General features: G+C 41.8%; 1 protein-coding gene across 3 annotated transcripts in view; it reads right to left on the bottom strand.

The window, feature by feature from the left end:
• Positions 1 to 20,105, bottom strand: part of LOC126100100 (protein HIRA) — a 258,874-nt gene that overhangs the window by 165,463 nt on the left and 73,306 nt on the right. For all 3 annotated transcript variants that reach the window (XM_049910615.1, XM_049910614.1, XM_049910616.1), the window contains one exon: positions 1,690 to 1,857. In XM_049910615.1, the coding sequence (XP_049766572.1) occupies positions 1,690 to 1,857 (168 nt within the window). The remainder of the gene's footprint in view (positions 1 to 1,689; positions 1,858 to 20,105) is intronic.

The following is a 20,105-nucleotide window of genomic DNA, read 5'->3' as shown; positions in this document are numbered from 1 at the left end:
CCTTTCTGTTAAACCTTCTCCAAACCTTCCCTCTCCTCTCCCAAGGAGAGACTATTAATGCCAAGAGCCAGGTAGTGAGTCACTCTTTTATATGTGTGTATCAGCAGTAATACACATTTCACCTACTGAATGTAAGTAATGGTCAGTAATTCAGACTCATAATTTATTACGTACTACACTCATGTTCATAAATTAAGGATGATGCTGATACATGCTGAAACAACACTCTGGTGGGTGGTTTGTGGGTTTAAATCACCTCGGGGTATGACCATGCAGTGCATTTGACCTTTGGTCATCGCACGGTGGTGCTGGCAGCAGTCCACATACACAGAGGTGTGTTGGTGCATGTCAGAGTATGTTGCACCAAGTAAGTGTGCAGACGTTTTCAGGCATGCTAATAGTGACTGTGCCTTGACAATGGCTCAAAGAACACATACTGACGATGTTATGAGGGGTAGAGTACTAGGGCGACTGTAGTCTGGTCAAACACAGCAGGTTGTAGCACAGGCCCTCTGTGTGCCACAAAGTGTGATCTCAAGATTATGGCAATGATTCCAGAAGACAGGAAACGTTCCCAAGCGCTACAGTACGGGATGTCCACAGTGTACAACACCACAAAAAGATTGATATCTCACCATCAGTGCTCACAGATAGCCACAGAGTACTGCAGGTAGCCTTGCTCAGGACCTTACTGCAGTCCCTGGAACAGCTGTCTCCAGATGCACTGTCTACAGACGACTGAACAGACATGGTTTATTCACCTGGAGACCTGCAAGGTGCATTCACTGACCCCTGGTCACAGGCTGGTGTCAAGAACACAGTACATGGTCATTGGAACAGTGGTCCCAGGTTATGTTCACGGACGAGTCCAGGTATAGTCTGAACAGTGATTCTCGCCGGGTTTTCATCTGGCGTGAAGCAGGAACCACATACCAACCCCCTAATGTCCTTGAAAGGGACCTGTATGGAGGTCGTGGTTTGATGGTGTGGGGTGGGATTATGATTTGTGCACATAACCCCTGTATGTCTTTGACAGAGGAACTGTAACAGGTCAGGGGTTTCGGGACATCATTTTGCACCAGGATGTCCACCTTTTCAGGGGTGCAGTGGGTCCCACCTTCCTCCTGATGGGTGATAATGCACGGCCCCACCGAGCTGCCATCATGGAGGAGTACCTTGAAACAGAAGATATCAGGCGAATGGAGTGGTCTGCCTGTTCTTCAGACCTAAACACCATCGAGCACGTCTTGGACGCTCTCAGTTGACGTATCGCTGCACGTCTTCAAACCCCTACAACACTTCAGGAGCTCTGACAGGCACTGGTACAAGAATGGGAGGCTATACCCCAGCAGCCGCTTGACCACCTGATCCAGAGTATGCCAACCCATTGTGTGGCCTGTGTAAGTGTGTGTGGTTATCATATCCAATATTGATGTTGGGGTACATGCGCAGGAAACAGTGGCGTTTTGTAGCACATGTGTTTCGGGACGGTTTTCTAAACTTATCACCAATACCGTGGAGTTACCAATCTGTGTCGTGTTTGTTCCGTATGTGACTATGCTATTAGCGCCAGTTTTGTGTAGTGCCACATTGTGTGGCACCACACTATGCAATTATCCTTAATTTATGAGCACGAGTGTATAATAATAAACAAATTATTCCTACTGTAGGAAAATGTAGTAAACTTACAACGCATGTGACAGCCTTTCGGTGTCCAACAAAATCCTTATCTTTCCGCCATCCCTCACGTTCAACAATTTGAGCAGTGGGACCTCCACCGTTCATGGCATGTGCTGATACTAAGTATTGACCATCTGGTGACCAGCTGAGCCTCAAGACATGTGTTGTACCTCCACACTAAAAATTAAAGAAAAAATACAAATACATAAAACAAAACTGAACTGACATGTTGTTAAGCACTTTGTAACACTACAATTTACAGTATTATTAGACTAAATATAATATATTAAAATATTTTTTCAGTGATGAGAAAGCAAGAAATAAGATACTAAATACATACCTCACTGAGAACACCAGTTTATACAGTGGCAAGCAACACAACTTAGCACACAATGAAGTTCTAAGTCTAATACTAAGTTCACTGAAATTTCAGATAATCACTAGGTTCACACCTGTTATCACACTTCCAAGAAACAGAAGCAATAGCAGATTTTTCAGCTAACCTTATGTTGTATGTTAGAATTTTGGGTGAATACTACAAATGGCTATAAGAAGTATGTTATTGTGAGCACAATTTTGTGCCAATACAACTGGTCACTAAATATGTCATCTCCCCTCACTGACTCAAACACAATAACACTACTGTGTACTGGAACAGAGCAAGTGGGAGCTGCAAATGCACAGACATGTGACAGCAACTGACTGGTGTATTAAATTTATGTTTTCCAGTATTTTCTGTGATATGCAGTTCTCCAGTTCATTAACAAGGGTCAATCTTGTAAATATTTTCTGGGACAGTTAAATTTTGCCCATCCTGTACAATGGCCAGTGCCAAACCAGTTTGTGGAAGCAGTTTTGTGAAGCAGTTAGGCAGTTCTCTATGATGTTCTTTTTTGTGTGTACACTTTTGTACGAAAGTTTTCCTACCTATCTTACTAAACCGTGAAATGCGGCATAATAGGAAGTGTTCACAAGTGGTTAATAAACAAAACATTTATTTAATGACTAAATTACTACAAAAGAAAAGCATGAAATGGTCTTAAAATTAACAAATATTCGAGAGAGTCACTGATGTGGTGGCACTAGACAAAGGCATGGCACACTAGAACTAGTGAACATCGAACAAAGTCACTACCTCGTCCCTGAGTATTGCCAGTACAACAACAAATTTTTACAATGCAATGCACAGAATTAATTGTCTCTTGCGGAAGACGTGGTCTGGACAGGATTTGAACAATGAATGTGCCAGCAGTGACAGGCACAACTCGGCATTCTAATAGCACTCATGTAGGTACTAATATGCGCCAATCAGAATGTCCTGTGGTACGAGTCACTGATTTAGTCACTGGGCTGTACAGATGATGTAGAGATGGTGTGGTGTGGATGAGTCATGAAACTCAAGATGAAAGTTTCAGAGCAAAGCACGTTACCACATAGTATGTTCGGCCCACCGCTGTCGCCGGGCCAAAGTCAATGTGATGCCACAAGGAGAAGGGCAGGACTAAGGGTGGGGCTAGATCAGCGAACACCTTGCTAGGAACTGAGCTACTGTCCTGTAGCCAGCGACTGTAGTAGGAAGGTATCCGGTCACACGACAGAATCGACAGTTTGTGGCGCAAGTATACGCACAAAGAAAGAAACTTGCTGTGTTAGGAGACAGTCATAGTGAAGTAGGAATGTACAGATATGCTAAGACACGAGGGCCCACCTGCCCCTCATGAGAGTCGAGCTCAGATGATGAGCGAGTTGGTGATGGTGAAGGCTGCTACCAATGGCGGGGGATGGGGGGTGGGGGGTGAGGGGTGGGGACTGTGTACTGTATCAGTGTCGAGGCCATGAGCAGAGCGGTCAACACTGCAGGTCTGAAGGTGTCGGCCATGCAATAGAGGCGGGTGCCAGGTGTTAGGATGCTGGGTGTGAGGTGGGTGGGGTGGCTGGCGGTCAAGTGTGCTAGTCCGCCCCAAGACAGCAAACAGTGGTGCAGTACCATCAGTGGGCCCAAGTGGTGAGTAACCTGGTGCAGTGCAGGGTGGAGAGTGCGGGGCCAGCCTGAGCTGTGTTCAGTGCTGTGCTTGCAGCAGTGGGTAGGCGCAAGGTGCAGTTGCCAGCTTGGGGCTGTGGAAGCAAGAGCGCAGAGGTGTTGCCGGGTGGCTGCGAGGATAGGCTGGCAGGCCGATAGCAGACTGTGGCCATTGACAGCACATGCGCCAGGCACTGTGAGCATGAATGGCTTGGCTGGTGCCTCCAGTACGTGGATGAGCAGCAGCTGATCAAGGATGTGGTGCTGGAAAAGGATGAAATAACGCTATTGTAGAAGTGGCATGCAGCATCGGTGGTGGCGGTGGGATGGGGGATGGGGAGGTGGGGGTCTGGATGGGGGGATGTTAACCTGCTGTCAAGGCAAAATTGCCGAGTTAGGCGTAGGCTGTAGGACAGGCATAGGAGCAGGGGCATCCTACATGTCAAGGGTCCTGATGTCTGTGTTGTCAATGACCAGTGGGTCAGTGATAGGGCCAGCACTGATGTAGCATGGTGGGTTTCCCACAGTGCCCTTGGCCGTAGTGTGGTAGGCTAGCATCTTGAGGTCTTTGGTTGCGGGACACTTGTTATGGTGTCAGCACTGGCATTGGCAGCAGTGGCACCACTGTTGTTGGAAGTGGTCGCCTATGAGATTTGCACAGAGATGGTAGTTGGTTGGTTGGTTGATTTGGGGAGGGGACGAAATGGCAAGGTCATCGATCCAATTGGATTAGGGAAGGAAGTCAGTTGTGCCCTTTCAGAGGAACCAGCACAACATTTGCATAGAGTGATTTAGGGAAGTCACAGAAAACCTAAGTCAGGATTGCCGCATGTGTGTTTCAACCATCATCCTCCCGAATGCAAGTCCAGTGTGCTAACCACAACACTAGCTCGCTCGGTCAAAGATGGTAGTCAGACTGGGCTGCATGAGATCAGGCTTCAGTCTATCAATCAAACTGCTGGTAGAGGTGCCATGAAGATGTAGGATAACTGTCTTGGAGTCACACTTCAGGACCTAGTCTGGGCGTGGCAGTGCGTGCGAAGTGGGAGCTGACAAGGGCCAATGTACAGAATAGCACGAGACAATGTTTCTATGAATGAATCCTTTACATCTGCCATAGTGCTTGAGGACGGACGGGCTTGGGGTTGGCAGCAGATGAGCCATGCAATCCTGCAAGCCAATGACAAACCCGGGGATGACGTCATCCATGAGCCAGCTGGCAGGCTCCAGGAAGTCGTTCAGCACAGCGAGAGGCTAGCTGTAAATGAGGTCAGTAGCTGATGTCTCAAGTTTAGCCCTGTGAACAACAAGGAGGCTGATAAATACCAGCACCATGACAGTATTCCACCTGCTGTTATGATAGCTGAGTGTATGCTTCAAACTGGTGAAACCGTTCCATCGAGCCATTGGCAGCTAGGTGGTAGCTCAATGTCAGGTGCATTTCAGTCCCACAGAAGTCTGTCAGGCACATGTAAATAGGCACTTGTAGTCCATTGTGACATAGTACGGGCAGCCAAAACGGGCAACCACGTGGAGACAAAGTTGGTGGCTACCATGGTGGTCATGATGTCAAGTATTGGCATTGCCTCAGGGAAGCTGGAGACTGTCCACCAGCGTGAGAGGCAACGGCAGCAGTCAGAGAAAAGTAGATGGTTGTCAAAGTCCACATGAACATGCACAAGGTCTGGAAAAATGGTAATGTGGACATCTACATGGGGCCAATATTTATGCACCGACAGGTGAGGCGTGTGCAGGTTCAGCTCTTAACAGTCCCTCTGAATACCTGACTACACAAAATACTGCATCGCCAGAGCAACAGACATGTAGACAGTGGAGTGCATCACATTGTCTAACAGGTAGAATGCGGGCTTTCAGAAAGCAGCGGGCATGAATGGGATTGGTGAGCCAGTGGATACATCACACTAGTTGCTGTTGTTTGAGCGGGAGTGGATGTACACTGAAAGTGGAGTCTGGATGCAGCGTCTAGGCAAAGGTGGGCGAGTTTCGGGTCTTGCTCTTGGTCATTGCTAAGTGCCTCTTATTCCAAGGATGAACTGACTGCAGATGCGGCTGAGGCATTTGGTGATGACACTGTCAATACCAGTGACATGGCATATGTCAGTAGTAAATATGGAATTGAATGACAGCTGCTGGAATTGATGTGGGGAGCACAGATCAGTGTTTTTTGATAGGGAAGACATTATAGATTTGTAGTCAATGAATACCACGAAGTGATGGGCCTTCTCAAACAGATGGAAATATGTGATTGCCTTGTAGATGGCAAGGAGCTCCCTTTCATATGTGCTCCAATGCTGTTGAACAGCAGAGAGCTTGCTGGAGAAGAGAGTGAATGGTTGCCAGATGTAGTCAGTGTGCTCCTGCAGGACAGTGCTGATGAGTGTCTGGCAGGCGTAGACCAAGATGGCAAGTAGGGCAATGGATTGAGGGTGGGCGAATGTGTCCGCCAGGTTGGTCTTTGTGGTGTAATTGTCTTCCATTTGCGGTGTCCACTGCACCAGCTTGTTTCCCATTGTTTTGACCACATGAAGGGCAGCACTGAATGAAAATCTCTTGCATATCAGCAGTATTTCTCAGATGGCAGCAGAAGTAGTTTAAAATGCCAAGGAAGTGGCAGAAGTCCTTGAATGTCACTGAGCATAGGAAATCGAGGACAGCTTGTACCTTGTCAGGCAGGGTCACCAGCTGGCAGTGGAGATGATAATACATAGGAATACCACCTCAACTGGCACCACAAATGCACTTTGCTGTTTTGATGATCCTGGAGGCATTCAAAAATACTCCAGAGGTGCTTGTGATGTTCCTCGGGCAACGCGGAAAAGATGAGCAAGTTGTCCAAGTAAGCAAAACAGCAGGCAAGCATCATCAAAAGACACCGTCCACGAATGCTGTAATGTTGGGCAGCATTATGGAGGCCACAGGTCATAAAGGTGGTCTCTTAGAGACCAAATGTTGTGATGAAGGTGGTCTTTTAAATGTCTTCAGTTGCAACTAGAAATAGGGATGAAATGCTAGACACAGTTGATTGTGCCAAAAATTGTAGCCCTAACTAGCACTTTGTTGTTGTTATGTAGGAGTGGTACTCGTTACCAATCAGAGATGGTAATCACTGCATAAGTGCCAGGAGCCATCCCCCTTCTTGGTAAGGTGGGGGGTGAACACCCACAGGCTCTTTGTACAATGCAATAGGCCAGCAATGAGTAGCTCATCAAACTTGGCCTTGGTGACCTGGGTGCGGTGGTAGGGGCTTTGACTGGCGGAAGATGGGTGGACCAGGAAAGGTGTTGGTGTAGTGGGCAGTTAAAGTGCAGATCTCCCTTGGTGCACTGAATGAGTTTGTGAGAGCAGGAAATTGTGTCGGGGGTCAGCTTATGGGCCAGAATATTCCACATGCTTCACACTAAAGAAAACAGCAGAATGAGTGACGCATTTCGTTGACCTCCCAGTATCGCTTCCAATGAGATAGTCGCTGGCTACGTCAGGGAGCAGATGATAGTGCCTGATGAAGTCCACTCAGATAATGGGTCTGTAACAGCAATGTCAGTGAAGGTCCAGGGAAAGTTCTGTTACAGGCCATGGTCTACGATATGACAATATATGCTGTGACAATGGTGGAGATTTACTGCCATCAGGAGAATAGCTGAGGCAGCACCATTGCCCCATATGAGCTTCTGCAGGAAGCAACTTGGACCTGGTATCTATCAGGAATGGCATGGCAGAGCAACCATTGCAAACAAACAAGTGCTGGAAGACTGAGGAGCAGCTGGGCACACCTTATCCCAGCAGCTGTATGGGTCTGAGTGCCAAGAGTAGGGTTCCCTGTAGTTTGCAGCATCTGGGCTGAAGTGTTCGTGGTATCAGCAGAGCCTGGCCATATTTTTAGAGGTGTCAGAAGAACGGTTAGAGCTGCAGCAGTTGTTGTAGCCGTCACTGCATCTGTGGCTGGGGCTGCTGTGATGGCAGCGGTCAGGGTTGAGGCGAGTCACAGCTGCCTGCAGCATTGCCATGTTGGCACTGAGTCAGGTGAGGATGTCGTATACCCACAGTTGCTAGGCAATGTGTTGCAGGTCGGCTGGTGGTGTCATTAGCAGCACCTCAGGGATCCTTTTGATGAGGCTGGCAGCGTTGGTGACAGAGCAGTAGGCATGCGATGTCACAGCTGTCTGCGAAACTATATATGATTCCAGAGATCTTTCTAAGTCTCAAGCATCTATAATGTAGACTCAAGTGAAGAATGAAAATGTTTACCAAGGCCGGAATTCAAATCCAGGTCTGGTGCTCACTAGGCAGGCACAGTGCACAACAGCACAGACTACCCTGACATGCCTCCCTCCACAATCCACATTCCCATCCATATCTCAGCCAGGAATTTGCAGTGGCAGCACATGCAGAGGTCTGTGTGGGTATCGGCATGGAGTCTAGTGCTGCGAGCTGGGCCACCAATGGTCGCATCTCCATGAATTGTGCACACTGATTTGTGTTGTAGGATTCAGCTTTGGGAGCATGCAGTCAGCTCGGTGATCATTTCACATGGCTGGAGTGGCAGTAGCATGTGGCAAGGTGCAGGTTGGGCCAGTGATGGAAGCTTGGTGGCTAAATTCGAACTCTAATAGTACTCATTTGGGCATCAACACAGATGGAATTTCCCATGGCGTACATCACAAATTTTCACACCGGGCTGTGTAAAAAGTATAAAGACAGCATGGCATGGGGGAGTCTTGAAACTTATTGATGAGATTCATTGATGAGATTCTTGGTGCAAAGTGCATCACCATGTGGAATATTCATAGCGGCATTGTCATGGGGGCTGTAATCGATATTGACTCCACAAGAAAAAGAACAAAACTGAGGGCGATGCCAGGTCAATGGAAGCCTTGCTAGGAACCAAGCTACTGCACCACACCAATGCCAGTGACCATAATAGGCAGCTATCTGATTGCACAACAGAACCAACAGCTTGGGGTGGAAGTAAGTGCACAAGGAAGAACCTCACTGCCTTAGCAGATAGTCACAGTGAGCTAGGAACATGGGGGAAAAATCTAAGATAGATGTGCAGTGAAATGCCAGTGACCATAATAGGCAGCTATCTGCTTGCACAACAGAACCAACAGCTTGGGGTGGAAGTAAGTGCACAAGGAAGAACCTCACTGCCTTAGCAGATAGTCACAGTGAGCTAGGAACATGGGGAAAATCTAAGATAGATGTGTGGTGAAAGGCCACCATGCTTCTAATTATAGAAACAAATAATCAGAAAACAAACTCAAGGAATTATTAGAAAATATTTAGCAGACAGGATTACTACAAAATATTTAGCAGACAATTACAATGGTGTGACTCTCCAATAAAAGGATAAAAATAATAAGATGGCCCAAAGTGACTGGAAAAATACAGAAATTTTAGCAGGGACATTAAACAAGTTACTAAAATGTAAACTACTGCAAATAAACACAGATACTCCTATTAAAACACCAGCAGAAAATATAAACCCATACACAATCCATGAAGTCTACAAAGCTTTGAAAGAGCTCAAAAACTACAAAGCAAGTGGCGAACACCAAATATTAATGAAACTTTGGAAATATGCAGTAGAATCAGTGAAGATATCGCTACACCAATACACAGAGAAAATCTGCAACAACAAAGAACTATCTGAACATAGGACTGCAGCTATAATCAAATCACTACACAAAAAAAGGAGACAAACAAAATCCACACAACTGCAGAGGAATTTTCCTTTTGGATAACACATATGAAGTCAATATAAGAATTTTATATAATCTTTGTAAAGATCAACTTGAACTGGAACTAGGATAATGCCAGGAGGATGTATGTCTTGGAGAAGCTAGCCAGAACAAATAATCAATTTGAAATTGGTAATGGATTATTATAAAAGAAGAAAAAACAGGAAGTTGTCACCTTGGAAGACTTCAAAAAAGCTTATGATTATATTCACAGTTCTTCAATGATGAAGATACAAAGGAATTTGAGATGCCATCCCAAATTAATAAATATGATAAAATTAACTCAAAAAAACACCAACTCTAAAGTAAAGTCCAGAGGGGAAACATCTGAGCCATTTATGATTAAAATAGGGTTAAGACAGGGAGACAGTTAATCACCATAATGGTACAAGGAAAATGCTCAAAACATAATAATTGGAACCAAGAAAGACCAAATAAACTTAAACTGCTTGGGATTCACAGACGAGTTGGTGTTCCTAGTTAATAACAGTCAATAAGACAGAAATCCAATAACAAGCCTACAAAATAACAACAATCAATAGGATTTCAGACACCATTCGAAAAGACTGAGCAGATCCAGTAGTAATCAACCACATAACAGTAAATAACAGGAAAGTAAAAATAGAGAAATAATTTAAATGTTGTTGTTGTTGTTGTTGTTGTTGTTGTTGTGGTCTTCAGTCCTGAGACTGGTTTGATGCAGCTCTCCATCCTACCCTATCCTGTGCAAGCTTCTTCATCTCCCAGTACTTACTGCAACCTACATCCTTCTGAATCTGCGTAGTGTATTCATCTCTTGGTCTCCCTCTACGATTTTTACCCTCCAAAGCTAAATTTGTGATCCCTTGATGCCTCAGAACATGTCCTACTAACCGGTCCCTTCTTTTTGTCAAGCTATGCCAAAAACTCCTCTTCTCCCCAATTCTATTCAATACTTCATCATTAGTTATGTGCTAAATTTGTGATCCCTTGATGCCTCAGAACATGTCCTACTAACCGGTCCCTTCTTTTTGTCAAGCTATGCCAAAAACTCCTCTTCTCCCCAATTCTATTCAATACTTCATCATTAGTTATGTGATCTACCCATCTAATCTTCAGCATTCTTCTGTAGCACCACATTTCAAAAGCTTCTATTCTCTTCTTGTACAAACTATTTATTGTCCATGATTCACTTCCATACATGGCTATACTCCATGCAAATACTTTCAGAAACGACTTCCTGACACTTAAATCTATACTCGATGTTAACAAATTTCTCTTCTTCAGAAATGCTTTCCTTGCCATTGCCAGTCTACATTTAATATCCTCTCTACTTCGACCATCATCAGTTATTTTGCTCCCCAAATAGCAAAACTCCTTTACTACTTTAAGTGTCTCATTTCCTAATCTAATTCCCTCAACATCACCCGACTTAATTCGACTACATTCCATTATCCTCGTTTTGCTTTTGTTGATGTTCATCTCATATCCTCCTTCCAAGACACTGTCCATTCCGTTCAACTGCTCTTCCAAGTCATTTGCTGTTTCTGATAGAATTACAATGTCATCGGCGAACCTCAAAGTTTATATTTCTTCTCCATGGATTTTAATACCTACTCCGAATTTTTCTTTTGTTTCCTTTACTGCTCGCTCAATATACAGATTGAATAACATCAGGGAGAGGCTACAACCCTGTCTCACTCCCTTACTAACTACTGCTTCCCTTTCATGTCCCTCAACTCTTTTAACTGCCATCTGGTTTCTGTACAAATTGTAAATAGCCTTTCCCTCCCTGTATTTTACTCCTGCCACCTTTAGAATTTGAAAGAGAATATTCTAGTCAACATTGTCAAAAGCTTTCTCTAAGTCTACAAATGCTAGAAACATAGGATTGCCTTTCCTTAATCTTTCTTCTAAGATAAGCCGTAAGGACAGTATTGCTCCACGTGTTCCAATATTTCTACAGGAATCCAAACTGATCTTCCCAGAGGTCGGCTTCTACCAGTTTTTCCATTCGTCTGTCAAGAAATTGTGATAGTATTTTGCAGCTGTGACTTATTAAACTGATAGTTCGGTAATTTTCACATCTGTCAACGCCTGCTTTCTTTGGGATTGCAATTATTATATTCTTCTTGAAGTCTGAGGGTATTTCGCCTGTCTCATACATCTTGCTCACCAGATGGTACAGTTTTGTCAGGACTGGCTCTCCCAAGGCCATCAGTAGTTCTAATGGAATGTTGTCTACTCCCGGGGCCTTCTTTGGACTCAGGTCTTTCAGTGCTCTGTCAAATTCTTCACACAGTATCGTATCTCCCATTTCATCTTCATCTACATCCTCTTCCACTTCCATAATATTGTCCTCAAGTACATCGCCCTTGTATAGACCCTCTATATACTCCTTCCACCTTTCTGCTTTCACTTCTTTGCTTAGAACTGGGTTTCCATCAGAGCTTTTGATATTCATACAAGTGGTTCTCTTTTCTCCAAAGGTCTCTCTAATTTTCCTGTAGGCAGTATCTATCTTACCCCTAGTGAGATAAGCCTCTACATCCTTACATTTGTCCTCTAGCCATCCCTGCTTAGCAATTTTCCACTTCCTGTCAATCTCATTTTTGAGACATTTGTATTCCTTTTTGGCTGCTTCATTTACGGCATTGATATATTTTCTCCTTTCATCAATTAAATTCAATATTTCTTCTGTTCCCCAAGGATTCCTACTAGCCCTCGTCTTTTTACCTACTTGATCCTCTGCTGCCTTCACTAATTCATCCCTCAAAGCTACCCATTCTTCTTCTACTGTACTTCTTTCCCCCATTCCTGTCAATTGTTTCCTTATGCTCTCCCTGAACCTCTGTACCACCTCCGGTTTAGTCAGTTTATCGAGGTCCCATCTCCTTAAATTCCCACATTTTTGCAGTTTCTTCAGTTTTAACCTACACTTCATAACCAATAGATTGTGGTCAGAGTCCACATCTGCCCCTGGAAATGTCTTACAATTTAAAACCTGGTTCCTAAATCTCTGTCTTACCATTATATAATCTATCTGATACCTTCTAGTATCTCCAGGATTTTTCCATGTATACAACCTTCTTTCATGATTCTTGAACCAAGTGTTAGCTGTGATTAAGTTATTCTTTGTGCAAAACTCTAACAGGCTTCCTCTTTCATTTCTTAGCCCCAATCCATATTCACCTACTATGTTTCCTTCTCTCCCTTTTCCTACTCTCGAATTACAGTCACCCATGACTATTAAATTTTCGTCCCCCTTCGCTGCCTGAATAATTTCTTTTATCTCATCATACATTTCATCAATTTCTTCGTCATCTGCCGAGCTATTTGGCATATAAACTTGTACTACTGTAGTAGGCGTGGGCTTCGTGTCTATCTTGGCCATAATAATGCGATCACTATGCTGTTTGTAGTAGCTTACCCGCACTCCTACTTTTTTATTCATTATTAAACCTACTCCTGCATTACCCCTATTTGATTTTGTATTTATAACCCTGTAATCACCTGACCAGAAGTCTTGTTCCTCCTGCCACTGAACTTCACTAATTCACACTATATTTAACTGTAACCTATCCATTTCCCTTTTTAAATTTTCTAACCTACCTGCCCGATTGAGGGACCTGACATTCCACGCTCCGATCCGTAGAACGCCAGTTTTCATTTTCCTGATAATGACGTCCTCTTGAGTAGTCCCCGCCCGGAGATCCGAATGGGGGACTATTTTACCTCCAGAATATTTTACCCAAGAGGACGCCATCATCATTTAACCATACAGTAAAGCTGCATGCCCTTGGGAAAAATTACGGCCGTAGTTTCCCCTTGCTTTCAGCCGTTCGCAGTACCAGCACAGCAAGGCCGTTTTGGTTATTGTTACAAGGCCAGATCAGTCAATCATCCAGACTGTTGCCCCTGCAACTACTGAAAAGGCTCCTGCCCCTCTTCAGGAACCACAAGTTTGTCTGGCGTCTCAACAGATACCCCTCCGTGTGGTTGCACCTACGGTACGGCCATCTGTATCGCTGAGGCACGCAGGCCTCCCCACCAACGGCAAGGTCCATGGTTCATGAGGGGAGGATAATTTAATTACCTAGGAGAAATTATAACACACAAAGATGAGAAACCTGCATGGGAAGAAAGAACTAATAAAATGATAATATTTTTTGGGACATTGTCATAGGAAAAACAGTGACCTTTATAATATTATAATTTATTTCAAAACACACACTTGTGCCCACATTTAAGTTGTCTATTTTTATTATCAGATGGCCACTTCAATCTTCTAAGGGATCGTTTAAAATCTTAAATTTCTTGATGACCATAAGAACCGTTAGCAAGGTGCAGGTCCAAATGCGCTAGCATGGAGAACACTGCACAAAAAGCTTAAATTAACATGATCTACATACAACAAAAAATGTATATCAATCAAGGCTTAAAACATTACAGGATGGCGATTCAACAGAAATGAAACTCCTTTCAAAGTCTCTTAGAAAAGTAGAATTGACATAATCCCAAAAGCAGGGAAAAAATACCCAGAACGTGTATTAATAAGAAATATCAAAAAGATGGACAATGGCAGATGGCTCCAAATAAAGTGATGTACAATGAATGGGAGCCAGTTACAGACACTATATGGGGAAAAAAAGAATCTCTCTTTTTTGGTCAAAGGTGTGAGAACCCCTGAAAAACATAAAAATATGATTCAAATCAAAAACAGACAAACAATATAAAATACAAGGATTATTTACAGATGAGAAATGATAAAAAAGATTGGAGCACATGAAAAGGTACTGGGCAATTCAGAAAGAAAACTTATTGATGATGATGAGGATGATGATGATCAGAAAATTTCTGACTGAAGTGGTCCAATGGGGCCACAAAAGCAGAACAAGGATACGACACATCAATCTGTGTTTAGTTTTATAGTTTCTATTAAGTCCCAAACTTCTCACTGAGCAATGACAATGTTCCAACGTCAACAGCTAAATATTTAATAAATTCTACATACTACTCCTGTCATGTCCTGACATCTTAAAACGATTTCCTTTAGTTAATAGCAATTTTGAAGCAGTAGGTTTAGATGTGGACAGTATTTTGCAAGTTTTCTTCGGTGCAAGAATAACAGCAATTTATTATTATTATTATTATTATTATTATTAACTTGATTGCCCACATTGAACCACATTCCATGTTTACTTTCTCTTTGAAGATTGGACTACTTGCTTTTTGTGCACAGCCCAGTATCTTTCATTTGTTCCAAACGCAATTTTCTTAACTCGTCTGAAATATCTACCAGTCTTCTGCGCATCATTTCTGCTGAAAATTTATTATTCATAAGGAGAGTGTTAATTTTGTTTTTGTTCTCTGCATCAGTAATTCTAAGTCCGACTGCTTCAAGATCTTGTTGAATTTCTTTGGCCCACTGTCCTCCTGTCTTCTTTCCGAGACTTCTCATCACTAGTTGTTTTAAAATCCTGTTATCAGGCAGTCATAAGACATGAAAGAAATATGAGATTCTTTTCTTTTTCATTGTGCTGGTGATTGGCTCAATCTCACACTAGACAGTATCATTTGGGAGGATTCTCCAGGCTCCATCAACCTGGTATTTTTTATTGATGCATGTTCTGATAATTCTTCATTCAGTCTTGAGGAGTTGATCGGTTCTCCTTTCATTTTTAATTTGGAACAGACTTTCAAAAGTATAAGTTGCTTCCGGGAGAGTTACAGTTTTGTAATGTTGGATCGTAGTGCCTACTAACAGGCATTTCTTATTATATGTTGACCAGGTTAGAAATTGTGCTTTTTTCATTTTGTTGGTTCTATTTATCCATGTTGCTTTCTCACCCAAGTAGTGCAAAATAATTTCTCCAAGATATTTGAACTGTAGAACTATGTTAATTGATTCATCATTTATGAAGATTTTATCTATGCATAGAGGTTTCATGGGCATGGTTTCAGATTCCTGTATTTGAAGCAATTTTCTGGAAACTTGTGATCTGAGCATGAACTACTTCTATGTCAAGGGCTGAGAGAGCTAAATTGTCAGCAAACCCAGGGCAGTTTGCTCTTATTGCTGATTTTCCTCCAACTTTGATTTTACATGGATTTTCTTTTTGCCAGATTGTTATGATGTAATCGAGGGCCACATTGGAAATCAAAGGGGACAATCCATCACCTTGTCTGAGGCCTGTTTTTATTGTGAAAGCTTTTGACATTTCTCCTCTAAATTTGACCTTTGAATTTGTGTTAGTTAAAGTTAGCTGAATGAGTTTTCCCAGTGTGGGATGGCAGCCATATGATCTAAGGATTTTTAGAAGTGTGGGCCTATGAACACTATTATATGTTTTTTTTTTCCAAATCTATGAATGGTATGAATAACTGTTTGCTTCTACACTTGTAACACTCCATTATTAGTTTCAGGCTAAGAATTTGTTCTGCGCACCTTCTGTAAGGTCGAAATCCTGCTTGGTATTCTCCAAGTTGTTGTTCCAGAATGTTTTTGATCCTATTGTAAATAATGCTGGAGAAAATTTTGTATGTGCAGTCCAGAAGGCTTATTCCTCTGTAATTATCTAAAAAAATAATGATGGATGGATTTGAATTTTAAAATTTTCCCGGCTGCAAGCCCGAAATTTGTTTGAACAATTGATGTATTATTCCTGAGGTCCAGTGCTCTGGAATTTTCTCTGTGATCCACATTTCAATTAGATGTTGGTGGAATTTATGACCACACATTTTCCAGCATTCTTCCAGATTTCTGCAAATACATAGTCTTCACCACATGCCTTGTAATATTTTTGTTCCTGAATTGCACCTCTACCTCTTTGATAGTTGGAGGGTCTATTAGCTCTGTGGTGGTTAAAATAGGTGCTTCAGTGTCTACTTGAAATGTTTCCAGTGGGTCATCACAATTTAAAAGTTTATTGAAAGTCTCTGCAAGGATCTCTGCATTTTCTTTATTACTATGCCCCAACTTTCCTGACTTATCTCTCAGCAGCAATGTTGGGAACTCATACTTTTTAAGATATCTTCCATAGGTTTTGTAATAATCTCTTGACTGTTTCTTCTGGAAGTTTTCTTCTATCTTCTCTATGGTATTTTAAGATGTTTGTGTTTTGTCTGTCTGATGATTTTATGATTTGACTTTCTTTGCTTAATAAGTTCTAGATGTGATTCTTCAGACTTTTGGACTTTATGCTTTATCCAAGCTTGGTGTATTCTTTCTAATGCCTTCATTCCACCACTCATGTTTCTTCCTAGGATTTATTGGAGCCAACTCTTCTGCTGTGGATTTTAATTTAGTTGTTAATTCTTCTAGCGTATTATAGTTGATAGATCCTTCACCTGATTTCCTAGTGTATTTCCTCATTTTTTGTTACGATGGTTGGGTCAAATTTTCTTCTAGCTTTTTTTCTGAGATCTTTTCTTTACCATTGGTGTTAATTTTACTTTAATCTTCAGAACATAGTGGTCTGACCCTGAGTCTTCACCCCTTAAAACTTTGACACTGTAGATTTCACGATGGTGAAATTTACCCATAAATATATGATCCAGTTGCCATTCCCTCTTTATTATTAATAATAAGAACCAAAATTTTTAAGTTCCATATGTATACATATGTTAAAACAAGAGTCTGGAAGCCATTCACGGAAGATTTTGTAATGCATAATTAGATTACACACTTCTCTCAAGCTCAACTGGAATCTGATTCAACATTTGGGTTTTATCTGAATGCCAAATAGGTATTTTCGAACTACCTTAAGCAAGCAACAAATAATTTGATAAACAGAGAGCTATACTTGAAAACTGGAAAACTAACTGATGTAATGAGGAAGAGGAGGCTGCAGTTTTTTGGATATATATTCAGAATCGATAACAACAGGCTGACAAAGTGGATATTCACATTATTCAATGGCTACAAATCCAAGCCCGCATACTTCATAAGAGATTGAAAAGGACAAGGAAAATGCTGGAATTACAATAGAAAACAGAACATATTTCAGAAAGGCAGTTCAAAAGGCAGAATTTCAGGAGAGAAAGAAAACAACTAGACAATAGTGGACCCAAGAAGAAAGGGAACAACACTAAAAGGATGAAGGAAATTTGGAAACTAAGGAACTCTAATACAACAAAGAGTAGCCAAAGTTGATTCATCGTACCCTCCAAATGGGTTATTCGAAAGAAGAAGAAGAGTTTATGTATGTTCTCCGCAATAAAACTCAACACTTTAGTTATCAATAGTGGTACGATTTTGTATTACTCAGGGCAGTGACATTTTATGTATATTATACCAGCACATTGCAATTTTTTTAAACTAATGTTCAAGTACTTACTTCCATATCTCATCACTACCATTGTGGCTGTCAAATGTATCGGATTTGTAGTGCAGAATGAGTTGGTTTTGTTTATATATATTCTTTTCTCAACAAAGGATGTAGTTGCTGAGTAATTTTTCATCGAAATTTTTGTTTTTTATAAATTTGACATCTTTCCTTAACAAAGTCGATGACGTTGTATCATTACATATTTATCTTATTCATCTATTGAATACACAGTGCTTATAGATTCTCTGTGCGGGTTTGTGTGAAAAGTCTTTCCCTATCATGATATCTATTTTGACAAAACTTTAAATAAAATTTTTATGTTTAAGTTCACTCTGTTCACTTAGGGGTTTTTGTGTGTGTGTTTCTATTTCTTCTAAAAGGGCCATTATTGGATGTTGATGTTGATGTTGTTGTTGCTGTTGATGTCTTCAGTCCAGAGACTGGTTTGATGCAGCTCTCCATGTTACTCTATCCTGTGCAAGCTTCTTCATCTCCCAGTACTTACTGCAACCTACATCCTTCTGAATCTGTTTAGTGTATTCATCTCTTGGTCCCCCTCTACGATTTTTACCCTCCACGGTGCCCTCCAATACTAAATTGGTGATTCCTTGATGCCTCAGAGTATGCCCTACCAACCGATCCCTTCTTCTAGTCAAGTTGTGCCACAAATTTTTCTTCTCCCCAATTCTATTCAAAACCTCCTCATTAGTTATCTGATCTACCCATCTTATCTTCAGCATTCTTCTGTAGAACCACATTTTGAAAGCTTCTATTCTCTTCTTGTCTAAACTATTTATCGTCCACATTTCAATTCCATACACAGCTACACTACATACAAATGCTTTCATAAAGAACTTCCATACACTTAAATCTATGCTCAATGTTAAGAAATTTCTCTTCCTCAGAAACGCTTTCCTTGCCGTTGCCAGTCTACATTTTATATTCTCTCTACTTCAACCATCATCAGTTATTTTGCTCCCCAAATAGCAAAACTTCTTTACTACTTTAAGTGTCTCATTTCCTAATCTAATTCCCTCAGCATCACCCTATTTAATTTAACTACATTCCATTATCCTCGTTTTGCTTTAGTTGATGTTCATCTTATATCCTCCTTTCAAGACACTGTCCATTCTGCTCAGCTGCTCTTCCAGGTCCTTTGCTGTCTCTGACATAATTACAATTTCATCGGTGAACCTCAAAGTTTTTATTTCTTCTCCATGGATTTTAACACCTACTCCGAATTTTCCTTTTGTTTCCTTTACTGCTTGGTCAATATACAGATTGAATAACATCGGGGAGAGGCTACAACCCTGTATCACTCCCTTCCCAACCACTGCTTCCCTTTCATGCCCCTCTCCTCTTATAGTCGCCATCTTGTTTCTGTACAAATTGTAAACAGCCTTTCGCTCCCTGTATTTTACCCCTGAAAGACAGTATTCCAGTCAACATTGTCAAAAGCTTTCTCTAAGTCTACAAATGCTAGAAACGTTTGCCTTTCTTTAATCTATTTTCTAAGATAAGTTTTAAGGTCAGTATTGCCTCATGTGTTCAAACATTTCTATGGAATTCCCCGAGGTCGGCTTCTACCAGTTTTTCCATTCGTCTGTAAAGAATTCATGATAGTATTTTGCAGCTGTGGCTTATTAAACTGATAGTTTGGTAATTTTCACATCTGTCAACTCCTGCTTTCTTTGGGACTGGAATTATTATATTCTTCTTGAAGTCTGAGGATATTTTGCCTGTCTCGTACATCTTGCTTACTAGATGGTAGAGTTTTGTTAGGCCTGACTCTCCAAGGCTGTCAGTAGTTCTGATGGAATGTTGTCTACTCCCGGGGCCTTGTTTCGACTTAGGTCTTTCAGTGCTCTGTCAAACTCTTCACACAGTAACATATCTCCTATTTCATCTTCATATACATCCTCTTCCATTTCCATAATATTGCCCTCAAGAACATCGCCCTTGTATAGAGCCTCTATATACTCCTCCCACCTTTCTGCTTTCCCTTCTTTGCTTAGAACTGGGTTTCCATCTGAACTCTTGATATTCATGCAAGTGGTTTTCATTTCTCCAAAGATCTCGTTAATTTTCCTGTAGGCAGTATCTATCTTACCCCTAGTGATATATGCCTCTAGATCCTTACATTTGTCCTCTAGCCATCCCTGCTTAGCCATTTTGCACTTCCTGTCGAACTCTGTACAACCTCTTGTTTAGTCAGCTTATCCAGGTCCCATCTCCTTAAAATTCCCACCTTTTTGCAATTTCTTCAGTTTTAATCTACAGTTCATAATCAATAGACTGTGGTCAGAGTCCACATCTGCCCCTGGAAATGTCTTGCAA

Source organism: Schistocerca cancellata, chromosome 9 (genome assembly GCF_023864275.1).
Source record: "Schistocerca cancellata isolate TAMUIC-IGC-003103 chromosome 9, iqSchCanc2.1, whole genome shotgun sequence".
NCBI classification, from domain to species: domain Eukaryota; kingdom Metazoa; phylum Arthropoda; class Insecta; order Orthoptera; family Acrididae; genus Schistocerca; species Schistocerca cancellata.
This window is presented reverse-complemented; position numbering and strand designations above follow the sequence as displayed.